Here is a 13,935-nt window from a genome sequence, read left to right as displayed (position 1 = left end):
GTCTCTTTAACTAATGCAGCCTGATTGGCTGAAGCCTCTTTCCCTCCTGTTTTCCCCTCCCACACCTCTGTTCCTCTCTGAATGGCCAATATTTCTCATGCTGAGACAATGCACTTTCTATAGGGAAGGGCAGGCAAATCAGGCAGAGGATACTGAGGGAGGAAATGGCGTCACAATTGGCTTCAAAATAGCCACACTTAAAATAGGAAATGCTAAGAAGGATTTTCTTTTTTTTTACTGTAGAAAAATCACTAAAATAAAACTGTGGACAGTGCAATACATATGTTATGGAAGTAGAGCAAGAATTTGTCGCTTTATATACATGTTTGTTTTTCTGAGATAGTATGGCTGGCAGCTCCTCTTTAAAGGACCACTATTGTAAATAATTGTAAAAATAAAAAAAACAACACATAACTAAAAGGTACATTTCTCCCAGACTAAAACCTGCTAAAAATTACTTTTGCCCTGTGCTGCTGTCACTTACAGTAGGTAGTAGAAATGACAGAATTGACAGGTTTTGGACTAGCCCATCTCCTCATGGGAAATTCTCAGGGTTTTCTTTATTTTCAAAAGCACTTAGTGAATGGCAGTTGTTCAGTCCAACTGCTAGAATAATGTGCAAACAGGTGGTGGGGGGGAGGGGGCGACAGCCTGCATGTTTGTACAGATCCTATCCAGGGAGTGCTTTTGTAAAAAATAAATGAAATACTGAGCACCCCCCTGAAGAGATGGACTAGTCAAAAACTTGTCTTTCTTTCAGATTTCTGTACTAACTACTGTAAGTGACAGCAACATAGGAGAAAAATTATGTATAGCTCATTTTACTCTAGAAGAAACACTTCTTATTTGTATGTGTTTACAAGTATTTAACATTTTAAAATTTTTTGCAATAGTGGTCCTTTAAGCACAATCCCGTCAATGGATTTATCGATAATTTCCAGCAAGTCCACTCTGCTCCATCAATCTGACGGGAAAATTGCCTAGTGTGTATCCAGAACAGTTCATTGCAGATGGGCAGTTGCCAGACCCCAAACTCCATCTCCCTCTGGGCTGCGACAACTCGGAGGGGGAATAGTATTTAACGCCGCTGGGTAGTTTAGCAGCAGCAGTGAGAGCCGTCATTCAGCTTGCCCTATTCCAAACAGATTGGCGCCGTAATAACATGCACCTGTGTGTGTCAGCCATTAAACCTGTATCTGGCATCATACAATGGTAACAAGCTGTCTATAATCTATTTTAGGGTGAATCAGCAGTTCTGTCAGAGGGTTAGTGTGTGGCTATATACAGTATGTCTGTACCTCTCGGGTCTTTCTTGCATTTTGTATAAGAGATTTACAAGCAGTGACAGCACATGCGACCAAGTGGCAGACCAGTGGTACTGCAAGTCACAACAATTTACATTTGAAAGTGTTAGTCGGTTAGTTTCAGCGAAGGATAACTATGCCTTCCAATAACATTATAGCAGTTTTTTTTATGTTTTCTATTTTTTTTTTCCTGCAGTGTTTATTGTTTTAGAGCAAAAATGTAATATTGAGCTAGACTTTCTTATTCTGTAAAACTATGTACACACTTTAAATTCTACTCAACTGAAGTAATCAGTTTTATCTTGTCTGAAAACAAAAGGAGTGTACAGGTGCGCCACAGTATTTCTCGCTCTCACCCAGTGACTATTGTTATTGCTGGAGCACCGATAGGAAGTTCTTGCAACACTGTGCTTTATATGCCTTTGCCCCTTCCTTTCCAAGAACAGAACATGCTGCTTGACCAAGATCTGAATAGCTTGCCCATACAGCGATCATTCCTACACTGATACACAAAATAATCTGTATAGATTGTATAAGGCTATAAATAACTAACATGTGAATTAAACCATCTTCATTCTCTTATAAACAATGCCAGTGTAAGGCCTCCACCAAATCAGAGTCTGTACTGCAATCTCCAACAAGCTCTTCACCAACAGCCAAGAACCCTCTTGAATGGGAGACTGAACGGGTCTACCTGAATTCGGTTGGACTTGTGCATAAAAGATATAGAATCTGAGGCGGGGGAAGCTAATGATGTCCCCAAAGGCCAAAGACAAAGTCCAGGAACTGAGACAAAATCACACCTGGTGACTGTCAATCCGGAGTCCAGGCAATCTCAAAGTCCAGAAGAAGCCAAGAGTTAGTGTACCAGAGATGAGATTAAATACGTTTTATACATACCTGGGGCTTCCTCCAGGCCCATGCACTCGGATCACTCCTCAGTCTTCTCCCTCTAGGATACCGGGTGCAGTAACTTCCTCCAGTCGCGGCAAGTCTGCTCAAGAGAAGTGCACTCTCTACATAGCTCCCCGGCAGCCACCAGAGAGATACGTAGAGAGCGCACTTCCCTTGCGCCAGACTGGCTGCGACTGTGTGAAGTTAAGGGACCCAGAACCAGAGCTGCAGGCAGCAGAGGACGTCGCTTGGGTGCGATACATGTGCATGGGGCTGGGGAAAGCCCCAGGTATGTATAAAACTTTTATTTCCAGTTGTCTCTGGTTTCCTTTAAACATGAGACAACAGAAGACAAGGTGGATAAAGCAGGGATCAGCCAGAGGTGATGTCACAACAAGCAGAGGTCAGTACAGGGGGCAATCCAAAGTCAAGCCAGCAGGTCAAAAAGATTACAACGGAGGTCAATCCCAATCCCACCCTAGCAGCTAGCTACCTGCAACTAAAGTGATCACGGACGAGGTGCAGACAGCGGCAGAGCTATATCAGGGGAGGGGGACCGATCTGGTGGGAGACCAGATCCGAGCAGACTACTTGCTGCCACAAACATAAAAGGCTGCTTGAGCACAAGATTTGGTGCCAGGCTGTCATTCTGAGCTTTAGGCTTTAGTTGTGCTTGAGTCACACACCTGCAAGAAGCATGCAGCCAACGGAGTCACACCAGAGTCACAGCATCTGATCTGCAGCTCATTTTGGGTCAGCAGTGACTTTTAGTATTAGAGGAGAAGTATAAGCACAGAAGTCAGGCTAATAAGATAGTTTATTAGAGAATGAAGATGGCAGCCTTCCTATTCCTGCCACAAAAAAGTGCCCTGGAGCTCCAACCACTGACAGTCGTAGCCCCAGGGAGTCAACCAGCATAACCCGGAACCCACAGGGGCGTGCAGTCACAAGCAAAAAAAGCTGAGTCTCCACCTGAATTTTGCAATATTAGCTTAACTTATTAGTGGTAACATAGCCACAAAAAGCACGTTTGGGCACACAGGCCTTTGCCAAATGCATCTGACGAATGCCTGTGTGCCGAAATGTTGTGCTTTTTGTGGCTATGTTACCACTGATAAATTAAGCTAATATTGCAAGATTCAGGTGGAGACCCAGCTTGTTCTACTCTCAGCCTTCATATTCGTCTCAACTCAGGTTCCCTTTAAGACAACTCCAGGTCTCTGAACATGGAAACTGACATTTCACTGTCTAACTTCTCTGATGTTTAAAAATAAATCCTTTATAAATAAAACCTTTTCCATACTTAGAACTAAAGAAAAGGAGCTCATTAGTTTACTCTTTTTTTCACAGAAACAATATAAAATGGCCCCATACCTGGAAAATCTCCAAAATTCTCAAGAGAGGCAAATCCTGAGTGTCTACAGACTGAGTGCTCACAACCTGGAAATAGAGTCTGAGAGACACAGACAGACGTACAAACCCAGGAAGGAGAGACTATGCCAACACTGTGAGCAGAAGACCCTCGAGGACAAGAACCACTTCCTGCTGCTCTGCACCAAATATACCGCAACCATGGAAACCTTTTTAAAGAAACTGATGGAACTATTTTCAGACTTTCACACATTAGAGGATGATGGAAAACTCTACATTCTACTGGGAGAAGAGGAATCCACAGTGACAATCGCTGCACACTATGTCACAGCATGCCACAGACAGAGCATACATGAACTGTAAACCTAAAAATATCCACAGACTGTGTACCCATTTTTTCCAAATGTGTTTAATAACACTTTGATACCCTTTGTACACACTGATGTGTTATTACCTCTTGTTGTTTTAACAAGCTCAGTATTTTGCAGAACCTATATGTGGTGGTGACATTGGGGAATTCTAGTTTGGCAACTTTCCCCTCCCCAATTCCCCTATACTGGCTGTGTACCCAATGTACCCCTATCCCAACCCCCGGGACTCACCCGCTTCCATGACCCCCATTTCCCCTTGCTTTGGCAATGCCTGTATGAATCTTGGTCATGCCAATAAAGCAATTTTTGATTTGATTTGTTAAAATACTTTTTAAAATGATTATTTTCTAAGCGACTCTTCTGGTGTCAAAGAAGACTCACTTTCTCAACTGTGTGGCTTCGCTTGTGCGTAAGAAGATGACTGTTTTGAACAAAAGCTTTCCCACAATCCGAACAGGAAAAAGGGCGCTCGCCAGTGTGAATTCTTTGGTGCATAAGAAGTTCTGCTTTAGAGACAAAACTTTTCCCACACTCTGTGCAAGAAAAAGGGCGATAGTTTGTGTGTCTTCTCTGGTGATTGAATAAATTTCTCTTATCGGGGAACCATTTCCCACATTCTGAACAGGAAAAAGGACGATCTCTTGTGTGACTGCTCTGGTGTCTGAGAAGGTCACTTTTCTGAACAAACGATTTCTCGCACTCTGAACATGAAAAAGGACGTTCACCAGTGTGAATTCTCTGATGTCGGAGGAGGTCTGCTTTGGAAATGAAATGTTTCCCACATTCTGCACACATAAATGAATGATCGCCCTTGTGACATCTTTTATGTGTAAGAAGAGCTCGTCTGCTAATATAAGCTTTCCCACACTCTGAACAGGAATAATGACATTCACCTGTGTGGCTTCTTAGGTGTGTGAGAAGGTTAGCTTTCAGAATGAAAGCTTTGTCACACTCTGAACATGAAAAGAGAGTCTCTTCTCTGTGCTCCTTTTGATGGGCGACAAGATGTGATTTCCTTTTAAAATGTTTATCACATTCAGAACATGGAAACATCTCCTCTCCTCCATGTCTGACACTACGAGATGTACCAGAAGATTCCTCAGGATCAGACGGGTCATGTGACCTCTCCTCACTGTGACCTCCTGTATGGGAATTTGGTGTAACAGGATGGGACCGGTCAGAATATTCCTCAAGATTAAAGAGGTCTGGTGATCTCTCCTCATGGTAAAGTCTGTGATGTGTATTTTGAATCATGTAATTTCCTCCTAGAGAACATTGTGTGACGCCATTATCTTCTGCACTATCATCTGGAGAGGAGATAAGATTTCCCTCTGAGGGGCTCCTCATATTCTGCCCATCTGTTGGGGAAATATAAGAACAGGTATATGAACAGGTAAACTGAGGAATGGAGATGGACCTTTCATACGGTGTACACTATCTCTTCATTTGTTGGTACTATGATGTTATACTGAGGAATGGAGAAGGACCTTTCATATGGTGTACAGTATCTCCTCCTCATTTGTTGGTGCTATGGTGTTATACTGAGGAATGGAGATGGGCCTTTCATATGGTGTACAGTATCTCCTCCCCATGTGTTGGTGCTATGATGTTATACTGAGGAATGGAGATGGACCTTTCATATGACACACAGTATATCCTCCTCATTTGCTGGTACTATGATGTTATACTGAGGAATGGAGATGGTCCTTTCATATGGTGTACAGTATCTGCTCCTCATTTGTTGGTACTATGATGTTATACTGAGGAATGGAGATGAGCCTTTCATATGGTGTACAGTATTTCCTCCTCATTTGTTGGTACTATGATGTTATACTCAGGAATGGAGATGGACCTTTCATATGGCGCACAGTATCTCCTCCTCATTTGTTGGTACTATGATGTTATACTGAGGAATGGAGATGGGCCTTTCATATGGTGTACAGTATCTCCTCATATGTTGGTGCTATGATGTTATACATATGATGTTATTAATATGGGCCTCATATGGTGTACAGTACCCCTCTTACTTTATACAATAGTGACTGCAGCCACAATAACCCTCTGCTTCCACTCCCTCAGATTTGTAGCTCCCATTCCCCTATAAGAAAGTGCTGTCATTGTTTCTCCTCCCCATAACACTGGCCTCCCCTCCTGTGTTCATACTATAGCGTTCTCTTCCCCCCCCCCCCCCTCCAGGATGAGAGGTGGTCCCCTTGGAAAACTGGGGGGAAGGGGGCCACTTAGTGGAGGGAGAGAATGAAGACTGCCCCCCCCCCCCTCCAGGCTCTCTCCTGCAGTTGTGGAGGTGGCATCTACAGTAGCAAGACCCACACTCACCTTGCAGCAAGACCAGGGTCATATCTGCACCATGACACTATCTTTATGATGATCATCTATTCTCCCTGTGCCTAAAGGCGTTTCCCCCAGGCATTCAATTTCCTCCCACTTCCGCAAATCCAAAAAAGACAGAGGTGCCATTCGTGCTACTGACGAGCTACTGTTTGTCCCCTATCTTATTGCCTGATGAAGCGGGCTGTGCCTGCGAAACGCGTTGCATCTTTTGGGGTACCAATAATAAATGTATTTGTTTAATTCAGACAGTATTTTGAGCCTGCTTTCCGGAGGTAAGTCCACCACTGCCTCCCAGCAAATTTTTTAATTTTTATTACCTTTTATCCTGCTTCGCCTCTGTTCTCTTACGATAATACTGTGTCCACCCCTGGTGGAGGGGTGACCTACCCCTACTTTCCTGATCTACAGAGAGCGACATCTTAATCCTGAGTGAGGACAGGTCTAATCTCCTCACCTGCATCTACAGTGGTTGCCTAAGAGTTTGTGAGTATATTCATCTCACACTTACATTTATCCACGGTTTCCAATACATACTACACTATATTGGGCTCTCGGTGTCTCCTATTTAACTATCTTTATGATAATCATCTATTCTCCCTGTGCTTAAAGGCGTTTCCCCCAGGCATTCAATTTCCTCCCACTTCCGCAAATCATCCAGGAATGTTAAATGGTCCACCCAAAATTAGCCTTAGTCTACAGTAGGGACATAAGACTATAACTTTTAAAGGGATTGGATTGTGAGCTGAAACAGTTAATGATATGACGATGTACTCTGTAATGAGCTGAACAAGAATGATAATAATAGAAGAGTGCACAATAGGAGATGCCTACAATAACTAAAGGAATAGATTTTTACATAAAAGATTCTAATCTAAGTGTTCTAATTATTTGAATGGGGGGTAACTGTTAAACTCTATATTGTGGCTAATATTGGTCTTGTAATCCATTTAACTGACTCTAGGAGAACGTTCCGGCTTATGAAAAGGAAGGTAAACTCATTTTTTTCAGGTGACATTAGCATTCTTGCTTCACTAGACTACCATTCATAATCCAGTGTTATCCAATGTTTATTGCTTACCTGCGAAGATACCCAGAGACACGTCACCTTCCTCTGCAGGTTGCTGATCACTCCTCACATACGTCTCTTCTACTTTAACTTTAATTATCTCCATCATGTCTCCCTCCACCGTAGACTGCTGATCACTCCTCACATATGTCTCTTCTTCTTCCTCTTTAATTGTCCTCATCATGTCACCTCCCACCTTAAATTCCTGATTACCCCTCAGATAACTGTCTTCTTCCTCCACTTCACTCTCAGATTTCTCATCTGCCAGTTTGTCGTCCTAAATCAACAAAAATAAAAAATAAAATGAGATCTTTAACACATAATCACCCATGAATATAATCTAGGCAGCAGAGTATCATTTTGCTCGGTTTGGAGGCACATTTGAGTTGTAGAACCTCAGATCCACCTACCTGATAACGGTGCGGGATGGTGGGATCTTTCTGTGGAAAATCTCGGGAATAAAGAGGACCTGTACATCTCTCTTGTGGGTTTCTGTTACTGTATCCATCTGTAGGAAAACACACAAACTGACTGATTACATTGTCTCTATGCGATTGTCAGCAGGGATGAGCTCACGAGTCATTACGAGTAGCTAGCTACTCAAATTTGTGATTCTAATGAGGCATAATTGCTTCAGGTATGTGGCTGGGTGAGAGGGGGTTAATTACCCAGCTGCCCGCCGCTTCTATGCGTATCACAGCCTCACACGCCTCCATTGGGACGCGCTCCACGACTAAGTACCGCGGACTTCCTCCTTCCGGCCGAAGGAGGAAGTGCACTGTACTGAGTCATTGAGCGCATCCCATTGGACGCGTGCGAGGCTGTGATACGCATAGAAGCGGCGGGCAGCTGGGTAATTAACCCCCTCTCTCCCAGCCACATACCTGAAGCAATTATGCCTCATTAGAATCACGAATTAGAGTAGCTAGCTACTCGTAATGACTTGTAAACACATCCGTGGTTATCAGATAATGGGGGACTAGGTGGACTCTCCCTACTGCTTTCTCCATAACAAAAAAAAGAAAGTCTCCTCTTACCTGGTGATGTGAGGGGTGGCTGATTCTGCTTAATAATGTCCTTGTAGAGATCATTGTGTCCTTCTATAAACTGCCACTCCTGCATGGAGAAATAGACAGGGAAATCCTGACACCTTATAGGAACCTGACACACACATTGATAGAGTCACAACCCAGACACACCCCTTTCTGTTACATGCGCAATAATTCCCAGCACCGCTCACCTCTCCTGTTATCATCTTGGTAATCTTGTTGGTGATCTCTAGAATCTTCTTCTTGTCTCTCTCAAGTGTCCTGGTCAGACATGAAGGGACTGAGATGGTCACCTGGTCACCAGACTTCACAGGAGAAAAATCCTAGATAGAAAAATCAATAATGATGTTATAGAAACTCCCAGAATCCTCTTCACCTCTTCAGTCAGCTTTGTTTTGTTATAATAGAGACCAACATAATATCACATGACCTTCCCAGAATCCTCCTTACCTCTCCAGTCAGCAGACAGATGATCTCCAGGGTGAGGTTTAATATTCCCTCTGTCACGTGACTCCATATCTCATCCATGTTCCATAAGGTGGTCACGTGATTCCTATAGGGAGCCCCTCTCTGTAGGTAAATCATACATAAGCTGATGATTATCTGGTTTATAGGATGCTGGACTAATACTACAGCACTATGAATTATGTCAGAGCTATTCAAATGTATAATGACAAATATAATATATACAAGTATAATAACAAAAAACACATACATAAATAGAACACATAAACATATCTAACACAACTTAATTATAAACTAAAGGTGCCCATAGACTGAAAGTTGGGCAGCAGATTTGACCATCAGATATACCTCCTACCACACCACTTCCCCAACTACATGCTCCCCTCCCCAACCACACTGCACCCCATCCCTCACCACTGTGTTCTCCCCTCCCTGCTCCCCCAACCACTGTGTGCTCCCCTCCCCATCTCTGCTCCCCAACCAGTGTGCTCCCCTCCCCATCTCTCCTCCCCAACCACTGTGTGCTCCCCCCCTCCCCCCACTCCCCCAACCAGTGTGCTCCCCTCCCCAACCACTGTGTGCCCTCCTCCACCATCTCTGCTTCCCCCACCACTGTGTGCTCCCCTCCTCAGTTCTGCTCCCCAACCACTGTGTGCTCCCCTCCCCCATCTATGCTCCCCAAACCACTGTGTTCTCCCCTCCCCACCACCACTCTGTGCTTCTCTCTGCCATAATCTCTCTCACCCCACTTTCTTATCAGCATTATATCTGCTGGTGTTAAATATTACACTTTATTACCTCTTCTGTTTCCAGTTCCAGCAAGGTATTTTCTCCACTTCCTCCTACTTCACCTCTAATCCTCCACTTCCTGTACATGCGTTTCACACATTCTTCTTTGTGCGTTCCACCATTTCCTGTTTGTTCTTTCCACTTGGTAGAAATGAGCGAGGTCACCACCTTGTGGAAAATAGAGAAACTGCACTTGCTAAACTGCAACTTGCAAGTAGGATGTTTTGTATGTCACCACAGGGTTGATCCATCATGCTAAAGCAGCGCAGCTTAATGTTCTGTAGTGCGCGCTATGCACGCCTTACATAGCAGAGCTCGCTGCCATAGTTACGCGCATTGCTTCCTTAGCAATGCGCTTAACATTAACTGCGGGTGGCCCTGCTCGAGTGAAATATCTCTACAATGTAAATTAACACAGTTGCGGTAGCGATACTTCAGAGGAGCAGGGCCATCCACAGTTAATGTTATGCTAAGGAAGCAATGCGCGTAACTAACTTACATGGGAGCGAGTGCTGCTGTGTAAGGCTTGCATAGCACGCACTACAGAACATTAAGCAGTGCAGCTTGATGAATCAAGACCCATATCTCCTAGTGTTCCCCACCCACCCTGTCCTCAAGGCCCACCAACAGTTCATCTTTTGTGGAAATCCACAGAGGTAGTTGATCAGCTCTGCTGAGACAATAATTACCCCACCTGTGCATGTTTGGGGTTTTCTGCAAAACCTGTCCTGTTAATGGCGGGCCTTGAGGACAGGGTTGGGATCCTCCCTGACAAACGTTACTGGCACCTCTCCATTATGCCTGGTACACATGAATTTTTCTGGCAGATTTATTGCCAGATAAATTATTTCCAACATGTCTGATCTGCTTTCCGATTCGATCGTTGATTTCTATGGAAAAGCAATTGGAAATCAGATGGGACATGTTTATTTAAGTATTTATATAGCGCCAACATATTACACAGCGCTGTACAGAGTATATAGTCTTGTCACTAACTGTCTCTAATGCTGGGAATACACGGGTCGATCCGGCGGCCAATTAGCGGCCGGATCGACCCCAGCCGCGTCCCCGCGGATCGATTACCGCTCGTCCCCGACGGCGCTTCCTTATCAGCGCTCGATTCCCTGCCATTGTCCGCCGGCGGGGATGGAGCGGCGTGATCGGGCCAGCTGAATATTATCAACTGGCCAGATCAGCTGGTCGATACACGGTACAGAAACGTACCGTGTATTCCCAACATTAGAGGGGCTCACAATCTAATCCCTACCATAGTCTTATGTCTGTATGTATGGTGTAGTGTATGTATCGCAGTCTAGGGCCAATTTAGGGGGAAGCCAATTAACTTATCTGTATGTTTTTGGGATGTGGGAGGAAACCGGAGTGCCCGGAGGAAAACCACAGACACGGCAAGAACATACAAACTCCTTGCAGATGCTGACCTGGCTGGGATTCGAACCGGGATTGTTGGAAACAATCAATCTGGCAGTAAATCTGCCAAAAAAATCTCATTGCGTGTACCAGGCAGGCATTAGAGTGGGTGTGAGTCATGGGTATTGTAAAACTTTAATTATTACCTTAAAAAGAATGTGACAGAACGTTTGTTTTGATTTGTAATCTCTTCTCTATGTAGTAACAATCATAGTTCCCACCTGTCCCTTTTTTGGAGGGACAGTCCCTCTTTGGGAACCCAATTCTTCTTTTTTGCTCATGTGTCCCTCTTTCAGCACTGATTTACAAATCTATATATATTTTTCTACTGAACAATTTGTTTAGTTGACTCTAAACTTTATTCCCATCCTTTGACTCAATATACTTCATTTATTTAATTGTTAATATGAAGGAAAATGAACTAGGATAGAAAGGACCAGTATGGTTTGATTTATAAAACATTTTTCTTATGAAATATTTATGGTATGCTTGGCTAGGGTTACTCCGGGGGCATTAGAGGTGTGGCAGGTGTGTGATTAGGAGTGTGGCAGGGGAATGGCTTATGTGTCCCTCTATCTCATGATCATCTCGAAAAGTTGTAAGGTATGGTCACCATCCAGATTCGTAATTTTTTCCCCAGCATTTCTTGACAACATTGTAGTAGAAGTCTGCAGCTTGCGACTCACACCACTCTTCCACTTCAAGAATAATGTCATCTGTGTTGTCAAATCGGCAACCCCTCTACATCCTGTTCCACCAACATCTGTGATGGAAGGTCATGCTGTGCTTGTTTCAGGGAAGGGGTTAGCAAACCTGGAGCCCAGCATGCAGATTCCAGACTTGTAGCCTGAGGCAAACTTGTGATGATGTGCCCCCCCCTCCCCTCCCACCGATTTGGGAGTCTTTGACAAACAAACTGCTCACCCTCACAGGTACAGAGAAAGTTTATACTGTACATACTGAAGGTAGCAGAGAGCAGCACACACTGCAGCTAGTTTACTATCAGTACAGGCACAGAGTAGCACCTTATACTGTACATACTGGAGGCAGCAGAGATCAGCACACGCTGCAGCTAGTTTACTATCAGCACAGGCACAGAGTAACAGCTTATACTGGACATACTGGGGGTAGCAGAGATCAGCACACACTGCAGCTAGTTTACTATCAGTACAGGCTCATAGTAATAGCTCATACTGTACACAGACTGGAGGCAGCAGAGACCAGGCAGGGAAAGGGAGGGTGGGTAACAATCCCAAGAGGGAAAAGGGTGGGTGGGTGCTTCAGCAATCCCAGGAGGGGAAAGGCATAGAGCGCATGATATTTCCACCAGCATGTTGTATTCTGCATTCATTTTTCTGGACGCGGATTTCCGTCCTTCTACTCCTAAAAATGACTCTTAGATATCTCAAGGTTTAATTTTATGTATAAACATTTACAAAGCAGATTTAGGGCTTGATTCACAAAGCGGTGCTAACCTACTTAGCACGTCTAAAGTCTTTAGACGCGCTAACCAGGGTGCTAAGTAGGTTAGCACCGGATTTCTCAATCAGATCGCGCGCTAACTTTGCGCGCGTAAAGTTCTACGCGCGCAAAGTTTTAAGCGCGCTAAGTCCCATAGGCTTTAATGGGCACTTCGCACGGTGCGCCCTGCGCTCTGTGCAGTACGCGCGTAAAGTTTTACGCGCATAAAGTTTTGCGCGCGTAAACTTTTATGCGCGAAAAGCTTGTTTAGACGTGCTAAGGGGGTTTTCACAGGCGTGCTAACAGTTAGCACCGCTTTGTGAATCAAGCCCTTAATGTTTTATGGTCTCTGCTCAAATGCAGTGTCTCAAGAGTCCCACAGGGAAAATACATGAACTACTGACCTTTTTATCTTTTCCTCTCACAGTAAAAAGCCTAATTATCTGCTTAGGAATGTGTTTTATAGCTGTAATTTGTCATCATCGAGCCGACTGAGTCCTGACTGAAGAAAAACTGTCAGTTCCATAGCTAATTATAAACTCTTTCAGGCACGAAAAAAAAAAAAAGAAAAGGAGCACAGCATACGTTTCTGTATGCTTGCCACTGTAAATGCACATGTCTATTTCATCATGTCACATGTCATATCTGGTACACTTTAAGGGGTTCCCATACATCAGAAGATGTATGGGCAGATCGACCAAGAGACAGAGGGAGATCTGCTGCCTGCCCATATACCACCGGCTGATTCCTGATCGATTTCAGAATGAAATCTCTCGGGAATTGGCCCTGTCACACCGCATCTGCCGCCCCCGCGCTATCCCCCAATGTAAAATGCCCCCCATGTGCTTAAGTTACGCTGGCAACCACGTGGGGCGCGTGTATGTGGACAGAACCCAGGGCCAGCTACGGACAGGTAAAGAATACTGCACCGGGCACTGGGGGGAGAACATTTTACATTAGGTGGGACAGCGCCAGGAGTTCCACCACATTCGTCCCCATATCGCACTCCGTTACCACCGCCCACCCAATCAAGCAAGTCGACCCTACAAGTTGACCTACGACCCGACAAGTCGACCCTACATCTTGCAGCATGTCCTATCAATACATGCAACAAATTTAGGCCCGAAATTGGTCATATCGTTGATCGGGCATGCTCTTGGCGGCACCGATTTTCATCTGATCCCGTTATGATTATACTTACAAAATTGGTTTCTGACCAGGTAGCCACTGTGGGAACTTGTGGGGACTTCAGGCTCATCCCTACCCTGGACTCTATTAGTGCTGCTCTGATACCCCTTTTCAAAATCCAGATTGACCCGGATACCCAGATATCCGGATCCAGATCGGATATTCGGATCTGACCTTTTGGGTATCCGAATAGAATC

General features: G+C 44.5%; 1 protein-coding gene across 1 annotated transcript; it reads right to left on the bottom strand.

Moving 5' to 3' along the window:
* Window positions 1-4,176: 4,176 nt before the first annotated feature.
* Window positions 4,177-9,739, bottom strand: LOC137535206 (zinc finger protein 154-like). Its single transcript, XM_068257021.1, has 7 exons — window positions 9,671-9,739; window positions 8,858-8,977; window positions 8,599-8,730; window positions 8,396-8,474; window positions 7,769-7,866; window positions 7,371-7,635; window positions 4,177-5,298 (listed from the first exon to the last, which is right to left on the bottom strand). Exons 2-7 carry the CDS (start codon window positions 8,933-8,935, stop codon window positions 4,307-4,309), a joined length of 1,644 nt encoding a protein of 547 aa, XP_068113122.1. The 5' UTR covers window positions 8,936-8,977; window positions 9,671-9,739; the 3' UTR covers window positions 4,177-4,306.
* Between the last annotated feature and the right edge of the window lie 4,196 nt (window positions 9,740-13,935).

Source organism: Hyperolius riggenbachi, chromosome 10, assembly GCF_040937935.1.
Source record: "Hyperolius riggenbachi isolate aHypRig1 chromosome 10, aHypRig1.pri, whole genome shotgun sequence".
Lineage (NCBI taxonomy): Eukaryota > Metazoa > Chordata > Amphibia > Anura > Hyperoliidae > Hyperolius > Hyperolius riggenbachi.
This window is presented reverse-complemented; position numbering and strand designations above follow the sequence as displayed.